The 22,147-nt window shown below is 40.6% G+C and overlaps 1 protein-coding gene across 2 annotated transcripts in view; it reads left to right on the top strand.

Annotated features, from left to right (window-relative positions):
- The window catches only part of exoc4 (exocyst complex component 4), a 129,133-nt gene that overhangs the window by 102,852 nt on the left and 4,134 nt on the right, over positions 1-22,147 (top strand). The window contains exons 17-19 of one of the 2 annotated variants that reach the window (XM_044343044.1): positions 6,292-6,415; positions 9,084-9,262; positions 9,575-9,734. In XM_044343044.1, the coding sequence (XP_044198979.1) occupies positions 6,292-6,415; positions 9,084-9,262; positions 9,575-9,734 (463 nt within the window). Of the gene's footprint in view, positions 1-6,288; positions 6,416-9,083; positions 9,263-9,574; positions 9,735-22,147 lie in introns of both variants that reach the window. The other variant, XM_044343043.1, reaches the window with a different exon arrangement.

The following is a 22,147-nucleotide window of genomic DNA, read 5'->3' as shown; positions in this document are numbered from 1 at the left end:
GTGTTGGTATGGGTGTTGGCGTGTGTATGTGTGTGTGTGCGTGTGTACATAAGCATGCACTGTGTAAGATGGGACAAGGGTACGGCAGGGAAAAAGGACCCCACCTTATCTTATCCTCCACCCCCCTGCCTCACGTCTATGCCTCTCCAAATTGGATTTTATATTACAGAAGCAGTCAGGTATGAACAACTCATTTTCCTCTCTCTCTTTTTGCCTTTTCTTTCTTTCATTCCTCTTTCTTACTTTCTCGTTCATTCATTCTTGGGCTTTCTTTCTTCCTTCCTTCCTTCCTTATTTCAGCTTCTTCCTCATCCTGGAAGTGTGAACATTGTTCTTTGTGTTCTTCTTTTTCTTCATGTGGTAAGGGTCTGGTAGATTCTCTCCTTGGCTGGGTGATCCCTGCAGTGGACCTTTGGTTTACTCACCCTCCAGTGTGATTGAATTCTACCGGATGTGGAGTCACACACATTGATATGCCAAAGTATAGAGAATAATATGTAAAAAGCATGCACATTTGATCCCCATCTCCCTCATGGTGCTGAATTCAATTTAAACGTGTGCACATGCAGTTATGTGCATCTGTGTGTGTCAAATTGTGAAGTGTGTGCAAGTGAGCCTGTGTGTATGTGTGTTTGTAATGAGGACTGTGTGTGTGTGTGTGTGTGTGTGTGTGTGTGCAGACAGACAGACCACTGATGGTGATTGGCCATGAAGGTGGCTGGAGAAAAAGGATCTTATCACCCATCTGGTCGCAGCATTGGACTTCTAATCCACTCTGACAATATTTACCCAAGAACACACACACAGACGCCTGCAGGGCAATGCCAGCATGACAGACATTTTTTTTGTTGACTGTCTGTGTGTGTGTATGTGTGTGTATGTATGAATATGAGACATTTTAATAATGTTTGCCAGTGTATCTGGTAGCCCCGTTGGATCTTTACGTACCTGTTGACTACCAACACGTTATGTATGTGTGTATGTTAAGGTTAAGGTTACTTTATTGTCTCCCATTGGAGAAAATTATCTTGGATGAAGGGAACTGCTGCATCAAACCAGACATTACAATAACAACACATTAAATAGGGACACATGTGCAAACATTAACCTGAGATAAAACAGCCGAGCAAATTAGTCACAAAGCCTTTCACACTGTTAAAACTTACAAAGAATCGCAGGCATATTTCTCAAAACATACACACCTCAGTACATAACTTACAAGCAGCAGCGTATTGCACTTTATATGCTTACAAGCACACAAGCGATTGGTGGAACCTGCAGTTATCTTAGGGTCTCCCTGCTGTTCTGTCTGTCCTCCCGAAATTGCCCATTAATAATAGTTTAACTGACAGAGGGACGAATGAATGTTTATAACGGTTGTGCTTACACAAAGGGGCCCTGTAGCTCCTTCCAGACTTCATTAGCACATACTCAGAGTTCAACACATGGGAAGGGTCAGATAAAATCCTGTTGGCCTGCCAAATAGTAGACTGCTCAAGGATGTCTTGGGGAGTGAGGGGTGTGGGCGTTCCCATAATCTTCCCAGCCGTTTTAACCAGACTAAATATTTGAGCTTTAACATGACCGTTAATTATATAATATATATAATAATATAATAATATATATTATATAATTAGCTAATATTAATACATAATATTCCTGCAGAAAACAAAAAATAAAAACCCTAAATATTTGTAAGAAGTGACCTGTTTAATGTCATGGCCATGTATGGCAACATAGCTCTGGTCTCCAATCGATCTGGGATCTAACATAATTTCTTCAGTTTTATGCACATTAATGTGCAAGTGATGCTCATCACACCAGTCCATGAACCTGTCCAATCCAGATTTATAGCCGGCAATGTTGGAGTTACTTGTGAGTAAACTGAGGATAACAATGTCATCTGAGAATTTCATTACAAATTGATTAGCCTGGGAGCTGACACAATCATTCGTATACAGAGTAAACAAGAAGGGTGAACTAACGCATCCTTTGGGGGGGGGGCTGCACTGCACTGCTTACTACTATATCAGAAAGTGTGTTTTGGTTAGAGCAGTTTGTGTAGATATAGGCCTGAAGCGTTACTTGACAATAATCATGTGGTCTACTCATGGGAATAAGTTCCTGTTCTCTCCAGCAGTTGCTCTGCTGCATGTTGAATGCTTATGGGATACTTTTTTTTTTTCTAACCTTGACTATGGTAAGTGTAGGTCTTTCCCCTTTAGCAGTGATTTTTTTCATATCTCCATTTAACAAGGCGAGTTGACTAAGAACACATAGTTATTCACTGCAGAGGCCTGGGGGAGCAGTTGCAATGGGAGATGATGGTGTTATTTTTTTCAGCAGTAGAAATATTGTCTTATTTCATCCATATGGGTTTCATGTCTGTTTTTTTTCCAATAAATCTAGTATGTTTTGATTCTCTCTCTCATTACCAGACACCATTAAGCAATTTGGGGTCTTCACATATCAAAATCAATCTCATTCTCAGTTTTATCTCTCCCTTTCTCACTCTCTCTCTTTCTTTTTGGACAGAAGTTCAGATCCCCATGTGCAGATGTTCATCCTCTACCAGAGGCAGTAAAATAATTAATAACTCTTCTCTCTTACGCAGTCAGTCATTTATGAATCATTCATCACTCCACCCCTGCAGGATACTGTCCTTTGCTTATCTTTCTCCATTTTCACTTCCATTTCTCTTTTCTGTTGAGAGGCAGGGCATGTTGTACTTTTTAAACAAGAAACAATTTGTGTCAAATATTTAGCGTCTGTATTTGTCAATACCACAGAAAATGTTTCTTAATTTATTGTTCATGGCCTTAGTGGCAGAGAAGGCACTGAGTGCAAGCTTGGGTGTGTGTGCACTGTTCATCTATCCTGTCCATGTGTGTATGTGTCTGCATGCTGTATGTATGTAAGTATGAGAATTTCATCACTGATCTTTTCCCTTAATGTCTGCCACCCTCATCTTCTGCAGATGGCAAGCGACAGACGTTTCTTTTAGATGACATTCGAAAATAATTGGATAAGCACAGTGCATACACACACACAGACACACACACACATTTACATGCCTACGCACGAGCACATAAATAGATACATATATACTGTACATATTCTCATATTTAATCATGCGTACACAAAGAATTTATAAATACGAGATGGAAGTAGTTGGTTTGAGGATAGAAGAAAGCGGAGGAAAGCAGAAAGAGAAAAAAGAGAGCAAGAAAGTTGTCAGTCAGGACCAATGAGTCGTCTCCTTTTGCCCGTCTGTCCCTGACTCTAATGGTGTCCCACATGCTGTGACACCTCCCTCGCATCATCAAAGCAGCGCAGGCTGGGGGGCAGCAGGGATCCATGTGTGTTTGTGCTCCCATGTGTGTTTGCGCGCGCGCGCGTTTTTGGGGCATGTGTGCGTTTCACCGATACCCCCCGGAGAGACCTCCAGCAGCGTGTGTCACCGAGAGCCCTTTTTTTTCTCCCTTCCACTGCCAAAGTGAGTAAGTGTAATGCACATGAGAGGAAACAGAAGTCTTCGAGTCACTTTCACACACACTTGCACACACACACACGCACGCCTCTGTGCACATACACACGCACTTGGAGGGAAAACACTCCCACATACAGAGCAAGCGACATGCTCTTGCTCTCTCTCACAACGTGAAGACACACAGAGTGACAGTCTATATCATTACAAATATACATCATGTACCTTTTCTTAAGTGCCTAAACTAATACTTTATCTAATTATTAAATGTTATATCTTAATGTACAGCTAACCATCTGCTAGCTGCCCCACACACTGCCGATAGACATCAGTAAATGTCATAGATCACTTAATGTAGGTCTCAGTTTACTCAGCTGTATAAGTAATATCCTTGTAATGCAATATTGTGTTCCAGTGCCAGCCTCTACATCTATTAATGATCTGATAAGTTGACCAGGAAAAATAAACAACAACAGCTAAATACAATCAGAGGAAGTCAATTAATGTCATTATGCTCCACTCCCTTGAGAAATCATTGTAGATTTTTTTTTCTGTTGAGAGCAATCTTGTTTGTTGTTCATGTGGCTCATTTAGCTGGATTAATATTGATACTACTCACCAAAAGATCTAATCCATGGCAGGTGCTGTTTTCTGCCCAGTGGAAGAGAGGAAAATATCTCCACTTGTCACTAGTGTAGACGCTATATACATTTCAGCACAGTAACACTCATGTTGATTGACATTTTCTTTAAAAACACAAACGTACTGCTAAACACACAGAGTCACTGCAGTGTTTGTCCAGTCTGTTGAATTAAGTCAATCTTAGTTCTGCTCTCAGTCAGGTTTAATTTGAATTACACAGCTTAACAAAAATAAAGACTGATTGCGAGCCACCCTGCCTCCTGATTTTTTCAGAACTCACAGTGCTGTCGTAACAATTAAACTGATTAAAAAGAGGGAAGTATGGCTCATAATTTGTGGTTACTAACAAGTTTGTTGAACAAAAAATGAGAGAGGATACTGCGGTAAACCTTTGGGGTTTTTTTACAAATAGTTTATAATTGATTGATACAAAATCTGTGATTTTGCCAAATAAAATGTTCCTGTAACTGTTGCATTCCTTCTAAAACCACACATTTTTTGTCGAAGTGAACAGAGCTGAGCAGTTTGAAGTGTCCCATATGGTCAGGTTTTCCTTTTTATTGAAAAAAATATAACTCAAGTCTAAGTATTTCTTAACCTTGGTCAAAGTCTCCGTAACTGCTGCAAGTGTTCTGTGTCTCTGCACTGCAGTGTCAGCACACACAACGCACATTATCAAGAGGTTTACTCAAGAAGACAGTTAACTTGCAAGTGAGTTCATACATACAGCGCATACATTTAACGCGTCTTCATACATAAATCCACACACCTCATGCACACTTTTAATAGGAAATGCAATCTCCAGCCTTTATCTCTTCATGTCACACACACAAGCCGTACGAGAAGCTGTCACTGATGTCACATCACAACGCTGGGTTTGTTTGCTGTGTTGATTGGACGGCCTCGACTCATACCTGTCTGCTGTTTGCCTAAGCCAATGGTCTCTTATCTTATCAAGGGTTAATTTGAAGTAACTATAATGGGGAGAAAAGGGCATATTCACCAGCACATACAAAATGAGGCTCATTGCTGTAACAACTATAGAATATTTTCCACTTAACTGGAAAACTTGCATATCCAAGCTACTTCACCATTGTGGAAGTAATTTTTTCAGTTTATATTAGTGTACCACTCCAGCAGATTTTCCAGTCAGTCCACATTTTCAGCTACTTTTCTTGGTATTGTTATTTTAAATGCGCTTAGGTTTGGGCAAATCTACTTTGTGTGAATGAACCAGTGAACAAACAAGTACAAAAGGTTCGGAGCTACATATTACTTTTTGTGTATTCCACCTCCTATCAGTTTTGGGAAATATCAGTCAGAAGTATCACTCATATTGAGGGAAGACAGATGAACAGGTTATTTCAGCCTTAGTTTAGACTTGCTGCCTCTCTGTCCCTAGTTGTGTGTGTGTGCGAGCATGCATGCATGTGTGACCTTCAGAAGGGCAGGAAGAGTAACTGGGGAGCTGGCTTTGACTGCGGCACATCGATCGTGGACCCCTGCATTCTCCTGCTCAACAGTCACTCTTTGTACACACACTCACACACACACACACACACACACACACAAACTCGCCTCATTGACCAAATAGACTTACATATGAGTGACGGGGCCAATTTCTCTCCCTTTCCTCCCCTTGCTAATTTATGGCCATTGATCTACACTGGGCTGAATTTATATACACTCATCATGCTCTGTTGCTCTCTCTCTCTTTCACACTCACATACACACAGGTCTTTTGTGTGGTTCACAGTGCAGTTCACTGACACATGCTCTTGCTGTCTCAGCACAAGTGGCGAGAAGAAAGTACAAGACCATGCTGAAGGACTCGGAAAGTGTGTGAAGTTGAACTAATAGTTTTCTTTTGTGTGTAATGTAAGTACTGGTGCCATTTGCCTGATTATGTCGGTATGAAGTGACATCACCTTGGAGTACAGTTCAGTGTATGTGTGCACAAGTAGGTCACACGAATAATGACACATTTGTGACTACCCACAGGAAGGTCAGGCTCAAGGGCTCTTCAACGAGGTATCAATATAGCGACTTCTTTCTCTTCTTCTCTGGTGAAATGAGGGTCCACCTCTGCTGGCCCTGTTTGGTACAATTGTGATTGTTAATGGTATATTCTGTAGACTCAGACATGTCTCCATGCTCAGCAGACAGCCAGGTGGTTGGTGAGAGTGAGCGGAGCAGAGAGCAGATTCTCCAGACCCTGAGTGACCTGTCCAGGGGCTTCCAGGACATTGCCGACCGCTGTCTCCTGGTATTGCACCTGGAGGTCAGGTATGCAGAAAAAACTCACTCACACCTCACAGTAATAGGAGAAATATAAACTTTAACTGATTTTTTGTTTTGTTACATTTGTCTTCTAGTGTTCATGTTACTGTTTGAGCTGACAGATAGCCTCAGATTCTCAGGCAGGACCTTTCTAAACACTTCAGTCTAAAATTGAAAGTACTGTAATGGTGGGTTTTTCTATTTGGAACAACCTGCCTGAGCAGGATTCTGAGCAGAATCTGTACTTTCAATCAATTTAAGATTTTCAATCTTATTTTTAATGGCAGAATCATCTATCATATTATTATTCAATTTCTGTTGTTAAATTGAAGTGGATTTTAGAAGGGGACTTTAAAAACATTTATGAATTAGATGTTGACTGTTGGATGTTGCTTATTTGTGTACCTTTTTTAGGAAATCATAGAACTTTAAGCCACTACGTGGAAACATAGTGTTTAAATTGAATTGGGTTGTGTGAGGTTGACCTATTATTGGTTTGAAAATTGATGTTACATCGCTGAATGTTTCAGGGTCATAATTCATTTTCTTCAAGGTAACAAATAAACACCTTTTGAAAGACCGTCAGGTGTAGACCAAAGAAACCACGTAGCTGTAGAAAATTATATTGTTCCTACACCCACTCTTACCTTCGTCTGAAGGAAACTGGTATCAGTGAGTTGATATTACTCATCCATATCCCTCCCGACTTTATGAAACAGATAATTTGAGGTTGAGTTTGAATAATTTACCAACCAGTTACAATAAACATAAAACACAAGCTTAGAGGACATGTCACTAAATCATATGGACAAAAAGAACATGTAGTATCACACTTCTACACTAAATGACAGTTTGGGAAGTTCAGGAATTAAAACCATGTACTGGATATGTGTTCTGAATGTCATTATCCAAGTTAATTTACCACACCATGTACTTTCTCCCCCCACAATCACTAATAGTCCTCCATCATCCCTCTCCCCTTCCTTCCATCCCTTCATGTACCACTATTTCCCCGTAGACTATTGTGTAACTTATGCAATATTGTTTATGATTTCAGTAGAAAACCCTCCCTGAGGCTGATGTCTAGCTATATGCTACACTCCATTGACTCTCCCCATCTAGCAAATTTCCCCTGATAGTGGTACCAGCTAAATGAAGCCATGAGGAAGGGAGCAAGAGGGGAGGGTGGAAGAGATGGGAGAGAGATGAGTGTGGGGGTTAAAGAAGGGAGATACAGTAGCTAAGTGGGAAAAATGATTGAATAAAGTGAGACGGAAGTGAGATGGAGGTTTTGAAAATGCAGTGTAGTTGTTGGCTTTGCCTTAGGGGGAAGAGACATTCACCCATATCATTTTATACCTTTCTGCTCGGGGCACTGTGATTATGGAATTATGAGAGTATTGACTCCTTGCGTCTAGACAGAAATGAGCCTTATATGGACTTAAAGATAGTCACCAAGGACCTCAGACTATGATGTAAGGTTTTAGATGGACAAAGAGAAGTATAATATTGTTAAAGGATAGGTTAAAATCTTTACAAAGTTCTAAAAGTAATATTAAAGATATACAATATGATATATGGACATTAAATGTGAACATGGAAAAAAAGAGAGTGGGTTGTTTTGTTTCTCATAGATGAGTTTTATTTTCATCCAGAGCCAGAAAATGGTATGTTACGTAACAGTGATCAAGAAGTAAAATTAATTTAAAATGCAATTAGAACATTCTAACATTTTCTGATATTCTTTTGTAAAGTCAGATCAGCCTGTTGATCATGAGCCCATATACAAAAGAGTATACTTGTGTAATTTGACCTGAAATTACACAAGAAAAATCTTGCCAAGAAAAGGGTTCTCAACCCACAGTTACTCCACTGGAACTGTTTACTGGGCAACATCAACATCTTCATTCAGTTATCCCTCGGAAGAAGCAAGAATTACAATACAATAATGTAATTAAATACTTTTGAAGTCAAAATTCACCATTGTTTTCAGACATGAAGAAGTTATTGTATGAAGGAGACTCACATAAATTCTCAGGCTCTTGTATTTCAGCACAAGAGCTGAAGTGGAAGACTTTTTTATTGGCTTTAGGCTGGAAATGTACTCGATGTTGAAGTCTTTTTATACCTCTAAGAGTTATACAGCATATTTGTACTCAATGCTGGAGTCTTTTTTACACCTCTAAGTGGTGTACAGTATATTTAGCACTGTGCTCTACAGGTTGCCCTCAACTAATCAGATTTCGTTGCTGAGTAGTATCCAGCAGTGATATAGTGGTAGCTTAAGAAGTTGTTATATTATGAGTGCTCTAAATGTAATGATTTCTGTAGCAATTATAGGTTTTAGAGTAGGTATACACATTAGTGGGGCTTGAGGAGTAAGAAGACTCAGTGCCCTTGAAAATGCTGTTATTCTCTAAATTCTCCAAATACACCTGAAAAATACTCACCTTTTTATAAGAGGCTCTTTTCTCTCTGTCTTTGTCCATGCTGTCCTCCAAGAATTAGATATCTGAATTAAAGATATCAACAGAGAACTGGGAGGAGATTTGGGTGACACTACTGGGCATTATAACAAAATCAGCAGGGGCATAGAGAACATATTTAAATATTTTTCCAACATCTAATTTCTCACCTTCTCTTTTATCTCCCTGCCACACGCTGCCAATGCCAGAGTGCATTGTTTCCATTACCTGATCCCCCTGACCAAGCAAGGCAATTATGCCATTGTGGCGAATGTGGAGAGCATGGACTACGACCCACTGGTGGTCAAACTCAACAAGGACATCTCCGCCATAGAGGAAGCCATGGGGGCTGCCCTGCAGCAGCACAAGTTTCAGTACATCTTCGAAGGTCAGCAAGGACTGCTCTGCTGGATTTAAGTATACTAGACTGTCTGGTCTGTGTGAGAAATACAGCTCACCTACCCTTTTTCAAGCTAAAGTTAATCTTTGTGATATAGATTTATGGAGCGTGTTCAATATCAGAGCCCACCTGTAAAATGTTTGCAGGTACTTGTTGACACTTTGATGTTTTTTTTTTTTTATCCATTTCTCCCTCTCCTTCCCCTTTTAATGCCCCTCTCTCCTTTGATTTTTTTTTCTGACCACCATCATCTTCTCTTTCTATTTCTCTTGTTCCCTCACATCCCTTTCCCCCCACCAGGTCTGGGTCATCTTATCTCCTGCATTCTGATCAATGGGGCCCAGTATTTTAAGAGGATCAGCGAGTCTGGCATCAAGAAGATGTGCAGGAACATCTTTGTCCTCCAACAGAACCTCACCAACATCACCATGTCCAGGGAGGCCGACCTCGACTTTGCCAGGTCAGAGTCTTTTCACATTTTCACGGGGGGGGGGGGTTCACAACTGGAATGCACCCACATGTCAATACCATAGATTGAGCCAGCATTGCTTCAGTTGTATAACAGGTTCACACCAATATGGGCTTGTAAAGGGTGATAGCCTTGGACTGAAGTAACTGGTGGCAAACATTCAGTGTCTCTAAATTATTTTCTTGCCAACACTTTTTAAGTCCTTGCTGTTTTCTCTTGAGTGTTGCTGTTGTCATGGTGATAAAGCCTCTGATACCAAAGGACTCTCCCTTGAAAAAATAATTATAATCTTAAAAATAATAATATTAACACATATTTATGTTGGATCTGCAGTGTAGTAGAATCATTCCAAATTTAACATTTCTCCGTCATACTGTATAATAAAATTCACTGCATTATGAAGCCATCATATCATAAAATGGACAATACTGACCGGCTGCTACAGTTTTTCAGCTTATGTCAGTTAAAGTACATACCTGCACTGACACACACACACAAACGTGCACTATGTCAGACAGCAACAATGTCAATGCACGAGGCAGACAGATGGTCAAACAGATTGTCAACCGCACTGTGTGTCTGTGTGCATGCAGTTGTTGGTGTTTATTTATGACTCATACATTTATATTTTGTGAGTCTACCTGCTGTTGGTCCAATACTGACCATCCTTGACAGGCAAGGGGGAAATCAGTGCTCAGATATCTTTGTGTGCAAGATGGAGGAAAGGAGCAGGAGAGAAAAGGAGGCAAAGAAAGAGACAGAGACAGAAAAAGAGAGATTAATAGTATTCATATGTTTTTTTTTCCCTCTTTCAGAAGCTTGTGTCCTTGACAGGAGAGAGAACGTGAGAGGAGGGGTGATGGAAAGACGGAGAAAGAAGGGAGGGCTTGTGGGGAGGAAAATTGAAAAACTAACTGAAAGGAAGTCACAGAAAAGATGTCTTTCATAGGAAAGGCATAGTATGGACTTCGAGAAGACTGTATGGATAGGAGATAGAATAGAGTAGTCAGAGATGAAGGCTAGAAAGGTACAGATGGAGATATAGGGGAAAAAACAGGAAGATGTAATGAGACAAGTATGACAGGAGAAAGATAAAATGTTATCAGCTTGAATTGCAGACGTAACAGCTTTGTTTTCAGCTGTCAATGGGTATCATCTTTTTCCACTATTTCTTTCCCTGTCTTGCTTTTTCTTTTTTCTTCATGTTAGTCATTATAGATTACTCAGTAAAAGCAACAAAAGAGGAAAAACAGACACTTTTAATTGTTCCAAAAACTTGAGGTTTTGGCCATGACAACCTTCTCACATGATCCTCAATGAAGGTTTTGACTGTGAGGACCTGATAAAGGCCAACTTTGATGTTTCAGAACAATAAGAAGTTTATTCTTATCTTTTGTTCCTTCCAGTGAATTTCTTTTTAAGGCAGCACCTCAGATATCTCGTAAAACACTTTTGCTTACCTTCTCAGTCTTTCTGCGTCTATTGTAACATTTGTTAAAAAATTCGTTCACTGCGGCCAGCCTTGTTTTCATGCTGTGTTCTAGGGTTAATTAGCTTCTTTTCATGGTTCTCAGCATCGTTATGAGTGTGTCATACGATTGAGTGGATGAGTGTCAATGTGCTGTTGGTGTATGGACATTGCTATTGTTTTATATGCTGCTACTGCAAGCCAAGTTTTGCTCAGGGAAAAAAACAAAGATGTAAACCTAAATGACCTGGGGCCTCATTTATAAAACAATGCAAAGGATCCATACTAAAAACGTACCTGCACACAAAAGCCAAAAATGGTGTGCCCCAAAAGATAATCAGATTTATCAAACCATGTGCACACACACCTGAACACAATGTTTCCTTTATAAATCACAGTCCACCTGGAAATGTGCACACGTGGATCAGCCTCATATCCAACCTCTTTCACTCCCACAACTAAACATAAATGGTCAATGCATGACTATTGATGTAGGTTTAACATACATGCTGTTCCTGTGGAGAATGGCAGCAGTGTTAGAAACAGAAGAAAGTTTGAGAGGCTGACAGCTGCAGCAGCTGGTAATGAAGTCGGTGCAACAAATGAAACAATTTTTTGAAATTAAACAAAGTGGTCAGACATGGAGGTAGATGCCAAGAGGTGCACTGCTGCACACTGTCAATATATGGAGTTGTGGAGACACGGTATTCATTTATATTTACTCCAGCATACAGGAGTTTCTCAAATTTACAAAATCCATAGATGAGTGCAGGTGGTGAAGATGTGCCGGTGAGATGACTGGAGAAGGCAGAGTGTGTTGTGGCAGTCACCACAAAGTCTCCAGTGTGCTCTGTGCACCTGACAGCACAGTTGTGTTTACTGCAGTGATTTTACACACAAAAACTCCTATATGAAAACTAAAATCATACTCGGTGATATATGCACAGTATTTGAAGATATTATTAAAAACCTATTGGCGCTCTCTGCAATTCTTTAAAGTTATTATGTCATGTTGGATTTCTACGACTGATGATGATAATTTCATCAGTTTGTTAACATGGCTGAGGTGAAAAAGGTAAGCCGGCCCTCTCCTCTGCGCTCTGGGGTTTGGGAATGTGATGGTGAGACAGTGTGTTGCGCTCAATATTTCATTAATAGTTAATCATAGATGGAATTGGTTAAGATTTAAGTTGGCTTATATCTTTTAAAATTTAAAGGTGCTTATGGAATAGTTACAGCGCAAGAACAAGTAACACTACTGGCTTGAATGTTTATGTGACAGTGGATCTATAATCAATATTTGATATTAAGTGAAATGTGTGAGAAGAATCATTATACAATCTGGCTTCAATTCACCACCTCACCATCTGTGTCGCCAGTTTCCTGTGTCTCAAATGTTTGTACGCATAGGTCAGAGTTTCCACACAGGTGCATACATTCTCCCATCAAGTTTGTTTTTATAGATCCCAACTTTTGTGTGAGAAGTGGTGTACGCCTCTTTCAGGCCCTGTTTTGTGCAAAGGCAACGGTTATAAATGAGGCCCCTGAACTGTACTGGATGTGGAGGACCATTGATTAGTATGTTATTTCTACCCTCTGTCGACTTTGATTATGGAGAAATGCCAGTGATGGCTTTCCTGTCTTATCTCTCTTTCTCCCAATCTCTCTGATTACGAGGCGTGGGTAGTGTGGATGTGTTGATTGGGAATTGCAGAGCACATTGTTTACACATTCATGGCTTTTTGGATTGGCTGTCCTCTGGCTTGAAGACACACCAACTCTAGCAAACACACACACACACACACGCACAAACCCACACACACAGTCGCACACACACATGTAATATGTGTCCCTTGCTCTCACCCATGCACAGACACTCAGTCAAACCAATCAGCATTTTGAAATCACCATATTTATGTGTAGGACCTGAATATTCATAAAGTATGCTATGTAGTTCACACCTGCTAGTGTTACTGACCATACGGCCCAAATGAGAGAGTAATTTGACCATGAAAATAAGATTGAATTATGCATTTTTGGCTTTTCTGAGAGGTCACTATTAATTTTAATGTCTTTGAGGTAAGTAATATTTTCAGGCTTCTAAACTGATTAAATCCAGATCAGATCTTTTTCAGAAGATGTACACTGATATACAATCATTTCTAACACTGTGAAACATAAATATACAATACATGCTAAACTGTATACAGTAAGTGCATCGAAATGCACACATCAGTGTTTCCCACAGGTTGAGAATTAAGTTGTGGTGGTGGGTGGTGCAGCGTGTGACCAATATGCATGCAGAGACTCATGCAGTTCAGAGGGGGAGAGTGTAACCCAGGTTTTTTTTTCTCTAGCTACAATTCATAGATGTCCTATAAACGCCTCACATGCAGGCTGTTGGTAGATGCTAGCTAGGTGGCTGCACACAGAGAAGCCTCTTATAATAATAACAATAATAATAATGATAATAATAATAACTTTATTTGTACTAATTTTATTTGTCGCACCTTTCATATAAGAAATGCAGCTCAAAGTGCTTTACAACAAAATAAATTGCATGCACCAAATTCTCCACATGAAAAAATGAACATAAAAAAATGTAAACAAAACAAAAATCATTAATGTAACATAAGATGCAAAATAAAACCCACTTAATTTGAGAATTAATAAGTGAAAACTCAGAAAGTATTTCGCCATGTGTACACAATTTATAAGGTGAACTAGGTCTGTGAAGCCATGAGCATAACAGCACCTCCCTTTTCCCAAATGACACAGACTCACCACCGGTCTTGGTTAACCTAAATGAGCCTCTTTCATCTTACCCCAGTGCGTCTTCCCACGGGTTTAACCTCACTGTGGGTCTTATATGTGTCGGGCACAATCTGAAGTTGCCCCAGAAAAAAACACTCGTAGTGGCGTTGTGGGGGTTAAAAAACACACACCACAGTCTTTTTTTCAAACGTACCAACCACTGACCTCAGCATCGAGGTGCTAGTGTACCTTGGCGTTACGTTACATTACGCTACCTAACCAACGTTGACGCCATGGTAGCGACTTGCCTGTGACGGCACCCACCTGTCACTCAAAGTGGCCACGCCCTTAATTATGCATATCTTTAAGCCTTAATAAAATGTAAACAGGTGAGTTATATAAAAATTCAACCTCAGTACTGTTGTCATGAACAGAGAAATTAGTTATAGAGACCAAAACCATTTTTTGCTCCAGGCTGTAAACATTTTTATTTCTGTTGTTAAGGTGGGCATTTCAACATGGGGGTCTATGGGGATTGATTTGCTTCTGGAGCCAGCCTCAAGTGGCCATTCGAAGAACTGCAGTTTTTGACACTTGATGTTAGCTTCATTTTTCAGCCCAGGAGGTTGCTGCTTGGTCGAAACCGAGTGATTTTATCTACCTGTGCGGGCTGCTTAAGTAAAGTAAGAAACAGTGCATGTAAACTTTGCTCATTTCCTTTATTAAACCAGGAAAAATTCTTGTTTTCAACAATAAATACAAACAGCGTAAACAGGCTAAGACAATGGTCACATGCAACAAAAGAGTATACAAGATGCCCAGTTAGGTGCAATGAAAATAAACAGACAAAATCCAGTTAAGATGCATAAACTGGCAGGATTTTAGAAATTTTCTGAATATAAAATAGAGTAAGAACAATAAGTTTCAAAACAAATACACTGACCAAGAGTTCTGTTTTCCAGATCCTATAAAACTGACTTGAATTCACCATCAGCTCTGACAGTTTTAAGTCTGTTTGTACATTGTTATACATTGTATAAGATAATCACAGCCTGTAATAGAATGTAAAGCACATCACAGTACAGTATCCAACATCTTTAGACACTGGGTAGGTGCATTCATAAAGAGAAGATGTTTCTGTCAGTTGGTCCCAGAGTCTGAAGCTCTAATATATTAAGTTATATTAAAGTTAACTGATTGACAGAGTGAATTGTTTTACAGCTGGATCTTCTATATGTCATAGATGTTGACTGATAGACTCCAGGTGATGTTTAAACTCCATATGTACGTATATGACGTAATAGTTTTGTTGTAACACGTATGTATATGATGTAATAGTTTTGTCATAAAAATGCTGAGACCCACCCGAATCAGCAGGGAAGTGAGAAAAAAGCTGAATATTCATCAGTATTTTATGACCACCTCTGGAGAAAAAGAGCAAAATGAAGAAAGGAAGTGATCACAGCAGGAAGCTTGCTTTTGAGAAAGGCTGCAGATGCTTGCCTGTATACTGTGTACTTTATGTTCTTACGTGTGTGCATGTCAGTGTGTGTAGGCTGTTTTTCTGCATCTGTGTGCTCATATGGGAAAGAGAGAGGCAGAGGGAGAGACCTGGACAAGGGCACAGTAATAATCATTGATCTGAGTTAAAACTAAGGAGAGGCCCGGTAACGGGTACTGCAGAACTCATGGAGACACACACTCTCACCTCTCTCTCTCTCTCTCTCTCTCTCTCTCTCTCTCTCTCTCTCTCTCTCTCTCTCTCTCTGCCATAGATTGTGAAGAAGGATATGGAAACAGTGCCACCTTGTGGCCAAATCTGTGTTTATACACAGTATAATGCTGTGAAAGCGTTCAGTATGTCCAAATTTAATGTTGCACACAGTGTTAAAACTCAAATGTGTGTATGAGAGAATGTGTGTTTTTGTATAGTGAGGTCCTATGGCGGTCTCGTGTCTCTCAGTCAGGAGTTTGGCATCAAGATCAGCACGCGGGTCAAGGTCAAACACACACGTGCACCTACACGCTGACACACAAGTGGACACACACAGACCATCTGCTCAGACACAGTTCAGGGGCTCAGTCCTATTCTGCAGGCCTGTGTGTCACTGCAATGTCAAAATCACATCTGTGTATTGTGTGTGTGCGTGCTTGTGTGTGTGTGTGTGCATTGACTGCACCCTCAGCCTTGTCACTCCATTGATCTCTATTGTCCTATGTGTCCACCTCTCTCTCTCTGTCTGTCTCTCTACATGCTGATTTCTGATTTCTTGACAGAGGCAGAGATGAGATAAACAAGTGACTTTGGTGGTGAGTCTTTTATCTTAAACAGCAAAACAACAAAACTTTATCAGTGTTGCCTGGCAACAGTCCACTTCAGCCTATGGAGAAATTTTGGGCTTATTTTGCTTGGCAACAGATTTAGTATCCCTTAATAGAAATCCAAAATAATTAGCTGTCACTGAGATTTGAAGTCTAAGCACATATTGTTTGCTGCACAGCTTGATTAGCAAGTGACCTTAAAGCCTAAATTTAAAAAGATTATTTTAACGTTGCAACTAAGACTTTTTTGGTTTTTCCTCCTCTCACCTGTTTTTAACTTCCATTCTGCTTTACATGTGTCCTGATACCAAAGTGATACTGATTAATTTTCTGTTTATCGACAAATAGTTTAAGATGATATGTAAGCTAAGCTTTGTAACAGTTTGGGTCCGTGTGGAAGAAGACGATGGTCAAAAACTCACAGCCACACTGGTACTGGGATTTCCACAATGCTCGTCGTGTATTACTAACATACACATCAACCTTACCAAGCCCGGTTGAACAGCTACTATTTTATCATACATGAACAAAACAGAGGCCACACATAACCTTAACCTTACACTTGAGTTGAGAGGCTAAAGGAAATAGGAGCACAACAATATGTATCCATCCGTCCATGTGCACCACCTGACTAAGTCAAAGAACACAAGGCGCTGTCTGATGATGTTGCTTCTCTCGTATCTAGGCAACACAGTATGCCTTAAAGGTACATTTCACAATTTCGACTGGTTGATTGGCTTAATGTGATGAAGTCATAAAAAGCTTTGTCAAATGCAAAGGACATGAATGTAACTGCAGACTGGAACCATCTCCACTGGTCAACAAATTATACAATGACTGAGTAGCTAGATAAATGATCACTCTGTTGGAACAGTATTTTTTTTTTACTGCAGCACACCAGTAGAGAGGATGAGCTCCTAAAAGCAAATTCACCACACACTACAGACATGTTTTCCTCTGCAAGGTGTGAAAAAAAAAGTCCCACCACAAAGGTGAATTTAAATAAATGTTTGTCAGTGTAAATATCTCCTATGTCTGGCACAACAGCATTTAAGGTATGTTTTTTCCAGACACACACCCACACACAACAAACTCATAACACACACTGTCGCACACACACACACACACACACATACGGTGGAGCTCTGAGCTGCCTAGTGACCCGTGTAGGCAGGTTGCAGTGCTGTCATAACATACCTAGCTAACTCGCAGGCCCCTTAGCCCGTAGCTAGGCTAAACACCAGTCTGACAGGCTCACTGTAGAGATGCCCCAGAGTTCAGCCCATCACCCCCACCTGTCTGCTGCTGGAAATTACTGCAGTGTGCGGCTGTGCTTGTGTGAAATGTGCAAGAGCCTTGTGTACTGTGTATTGTAAGTATACCGCCCTGGTGTCTGCGTGTAGATCTGGTGTGTGTGTGTGTGCATCAGCAAATAAACTCTTTGGTTTTGTGTGTGTGCATGTGTGTGTGTGTATGTCGAGGTGACAGGCTGGTGCGTCTAGAGAGAATGTGGTAATAAGTACAGTTGACGGCCGTGTCAGGAGGTAGTGGGTGTCAACAGATAAAACTGTTTGTATTTAGGCCTGGCTTTGGTACACTGTCACTTCGCTCGGTTTCTGTCTCCCTTCCTGTCACCTTGTGTCTCTCTTTATCTCTCTCTTCCTCCCCTCTCAGTCCCTTTTTCTTCATTTTTCTCTGCCTGCCTTATTTTTTTTTTTTTCCTTTTTTTGCTACCGTCCAACCACCTGCACCGCCTCTGCTGAATTGTTATTCTCTCTCTTCCCCCCTCTTCCAGCCCCTCCCTTTCTCTGCTCCTGTTTTTCTGTGTGTGCATGCGCTTGATGCAGTATGAAGAGACCGGTCTTTGCTGATGAAGCCTGTCTGTGTGTGTGTGTGTGTGTGTATACGTGTGTATGTGTTTATGTATGTGCACCTCACAGCATGATGACACTGGTCTTTGCTGATGAAGACAGTGAGATTGTGTGTATCGGTGTGTTTGTGTGTTGTGCATGGCGCAGCGTGATGGGACTGGTCTTTGCTGATGAAGCTTCAGTCCGTGTCTCTGCAGACCTTTCCTCATTACCAGAGGAGAGACAAATGCATTGCTCTGGAGGGAGAGAAAGACAGAAGGAGGGGAGGGAGAGAGACTTTAGAGGTAGAAGGACTTAAAGACTATATCCACACAATACCAGCTAATTTTGAAAACAGTTACTTGTGAAATTGATGCTGTTAGTTACGAAAACATGTGTCTAAGGGTACTAAAGGTTCTCAGGTTGTTTTTGTAAAGATTTTCCATTCACACTAAAACACCTGAACAACAGGAAAATGGCTATATCTTTTCATCCTCTTCCTATTTCCGTTAGTAAACATCAAGCTGTTCATCACAGCCAACATCTGGTCAAATGTACCCTGCTAAGTGTTGATGTACTGTGAGTTTGCCAAAAAAGAAAGGAAGGAAGTCCCGTCGCACTGTTGTTGGTGTCTGTAGCCCTGGTATCTGTTACTGCAGCAACAAGCCTCAGTTCCATCTGATGGAGAGGATCATCACAGAGTTTTCCATCAACCATTCTCCTCCTTCTCCTCCTTCACCTCATCTCTCTCCCCCCACTAACTAATGTGTTGTTCCAAAGGCGCTGACAGAAGCAGCCTGTAATGGCCTTAATATTACACACGCTGGAAATGAGGGGAAATGAATTGTGCTGATTCTTGTCTTTTTCTTCCTTTTCTTGTCTCGCTCTCTCCGTCTTTGTCTTTTTCCTCCCACTTTTCCTTCTCTTCCTCCATCTCCGTGTGCCATTGACACACATATCTGTCTGTCCTATGCTGCATCCACGCATCATAAATTTGCTTAATATTCTTTGTATACCAGGAAAAGGGAAGCAGCTAATTAAAATTTAATAGAAAGTGCACCATGGAGATATCTTGACGTGCACAGTCACAGACACACAGGCTGATTACTAAATTGCTGTGCTTCTCTGTGTCTCTCTCTTCCCCCTATCCCCCTCCCTCTTTCTCTCTCAACCCAACCGGTCAAAGCAGATGGCCGCCCACCTAGAGCCTGGTTCTGCTCAAGGTTTCTTCACGTTAAAGGGGAGTTTTTCCTCGCCACTGTCGCCAAGTGCTTGCTCTTAGGGGAATGTTGGGTTTCTGTAAATTAAAGAGTATGGTCTAGACCTGCTCTATGTGAAAAGTTCCCTGAGATAACTTCTGTTGTAATTTGGCGCTATATAAATAAAATTGACTTGACTTGACTAAAGCAGTTCTCTTATAGATGGGACTTCTAGTGGAAGCAAGTGTAAATTGGTAAGAGTGTGTGTGTGTGTGTGTGTGTGTGTGTGTATGTATGTATGTGTGTTAAAGAGGGAGACACATGGGGATGCTGAGAGTCATAAAGTGAAAAAGAGACTTTTAGGAAGAAGGCAATCAAAACTACAATTTACTTTGGTATTGTGGGAAAAAAAAGAACGCTGGTTTCATTTACTAGCCGTACTTACTAACGCGTAAAAGGAAGTGTGTGTGTGCTTGTGTTTGTGTTTGTGTGTGTGTGTGTGTGTGTGTGTGTGTGTGTGTGTGTGTGTGTGTGTGTGTGTGTGTGTGTGTCAGTGTCACTGGGGGTCCTTTCTTGATGGTGTGGTGCCGAGAGATTTTAATCTTATTAACAGCCCTTACCCTGTTTGGCAAATGGCTTTCCAACTGCTTGGGTAATGAACTGTTTGAAAGTGTTTTCAGCACACACCAACATACATCACTCAGACACATAGACACACCTTACGCTTTCTCCCCCCCCCCCCCCCTCCCCTCTCCTTTGTACTGAACAGAAGCCAGATTGCCAGCTGTCCTCACGACTCTTGACTCACCACGTGCACACATAAACGCACACTAACAACCAGCCGACAGAGCAGCTCACTGTCTTCTTGCAGACACAGCTTTTCTGTTTTGACACTAGATGCTTTAGAAGGGACATCAAACTGCACAGTGGATTTAGTACCTTGTCACCAGTTATAAATGAGCATCACTCGATCTGCTTTTAACAAATCCTGTGTGGGATTTTACCAAAATGTATCACTGCCGAGTGAATTATAGTTGCTATTATATTGTAGATAAGCCATGTTTTACAGCACTTATGAGGTATTTGTCATTTTCTCCTGCTGGCTGCTGCATCAACAGATGGATTCTTGAGTTTTTCAGCTTCTTTTAGTATTTTATCAGACAAGTAGTTTTTTGTCCAAACAGCACTGAGTGCCCGTCAAAGTGTCTACAGTCATAATTTCAAATTCAGCGAGGCATGTTTGTGGTTAATTTTCCACTGTGTGCATTACTTACTGGTCTACCAGAAGGGGTTTCTTAATTGGAAGCTAAATTGGAGCTGAACCTAAAATCTCATCAGTCAGCCCACAGGAATTCAACAACAAGAACACGGTGACAAGTTTGTATTGGTAAAACTTACTTTTTTAGGTTCAAATGACCATCCATCATTATTTATAGCCAATACTGGCAGTTCACATTGGGTGACAGTCGAGTACACTCAGGACACATCGGCAGTCTTATCACAGGGCTAATACATAAGTCAACCATTCACACTTACATTCACATCAACAGAAAATTTAGTCTACAAATAAATTAACCTGCATATCATAATTGCAAGCAAACTGCGAGAACAATAAAAACAACTAAATTAATTATATACATAGGTACTTTACTTAAATCTGCAGCACGGAGGTTTGCAATAATCATGCCTCTTTAGAAAGTAAGAAACTGCTTCCCATTGAGAGTCACAGATGGATATTTGAAAGAGGGAGGCTGTTCAAAGCTTCTTTCTTCAACAAAGGATATGAGTGTTCTCTCTTTTTTCTGGTTATATGTTGTTTTTCCCATTAGATCATGTAACAAGGTGATTTGACTCAAGCTTGCAGTCAGTTTTCTGGGTCTAGACAGCAAAATGAGAATGCTTTTGAGCTGGTATTTTGCTGTGGTAAATGTGCCAACACTTAAACATTCACTGCACAAAGCAGAAAAACACTGAAAGGCACCATCAGCTAGAAAGACAAACACACAAATACACGGCACATTTCATTAGGAGATAAAACCGCAATTGAGTGCAATCTTTTTCCCAGTTTTTTTTTTTTCTTTTCTCTTGCCCCCGGTTAAGAAGTGAACCAATGTGACCCCTCATCAATATTGACAAGCTTTTTCATGAAATGAGCTCAGGGGTGAAAAAATGAACAAGACCTTAGAGAGAAATTGAGAGCAGGATGGGGGATGAGAAAGAATGCAAATGTTTCGATGACCAAGGGCGTTCCTTGTCAGAGGAAGGCCAACAAACAAGTATTATGCACCTCTATTCTTCACTCACGTCCTCAGTCATCACTCTTTGTATCTCTCCATCTCCATCTCATTCGTCGTACCCCTCCATTACTCTTTTAGGTCCTTTTCTACTGTTGAATCTCCGAAATGACACCACATAAAACACCTTGGAACAGAAGCTCCCTGAGTGCTCATTAATGCCTCGTTAGCATCGAGAATGATCATCTCAAGAAGGAAATTGCTCTTGGATGGGTGATGGACCTAAACAAATGAGATAAAAATACCTTTTCTTACCAAAGTGTCTTTTTACTGCGCCATATCAGAAATCACCAAAGATTTGAATCCATTTACTTTCAGCTCCCTCTGGCACAATAGAGAGCTTTTCCAAGTTTAACCCTATTTCTTCTGATGCTTTGAAGGACATAATTATAAATCGCTTTTTTCTTGCTGTCACACAAAGATTTGAACCTATCATTTTTTTTCTCAACCACAACACCTCCGAGGCCTTTCTTCAGCATAACAATGTCAGAGCTACAATTATCTCTCTTCACTGTGT

This window comes from Thunnus albacares, chromosome 23 (genome assembly GCF_914725855.1).
Source record: "Thunnus albacares chromosome 23, fThuAlb1.1, whole genome shotgun sequence".
NCBI classification, from domain to species: Eukaryota; Metazoa; Chordata; class Actinopteri; order Scombriformes; family Scombridae; genus Thunnus; species Thunnus albacares.
Note: the sequence above shows the minus strand (reverse complement) of the source record. Positions and strands in the feature narration are given on the sequence as shown.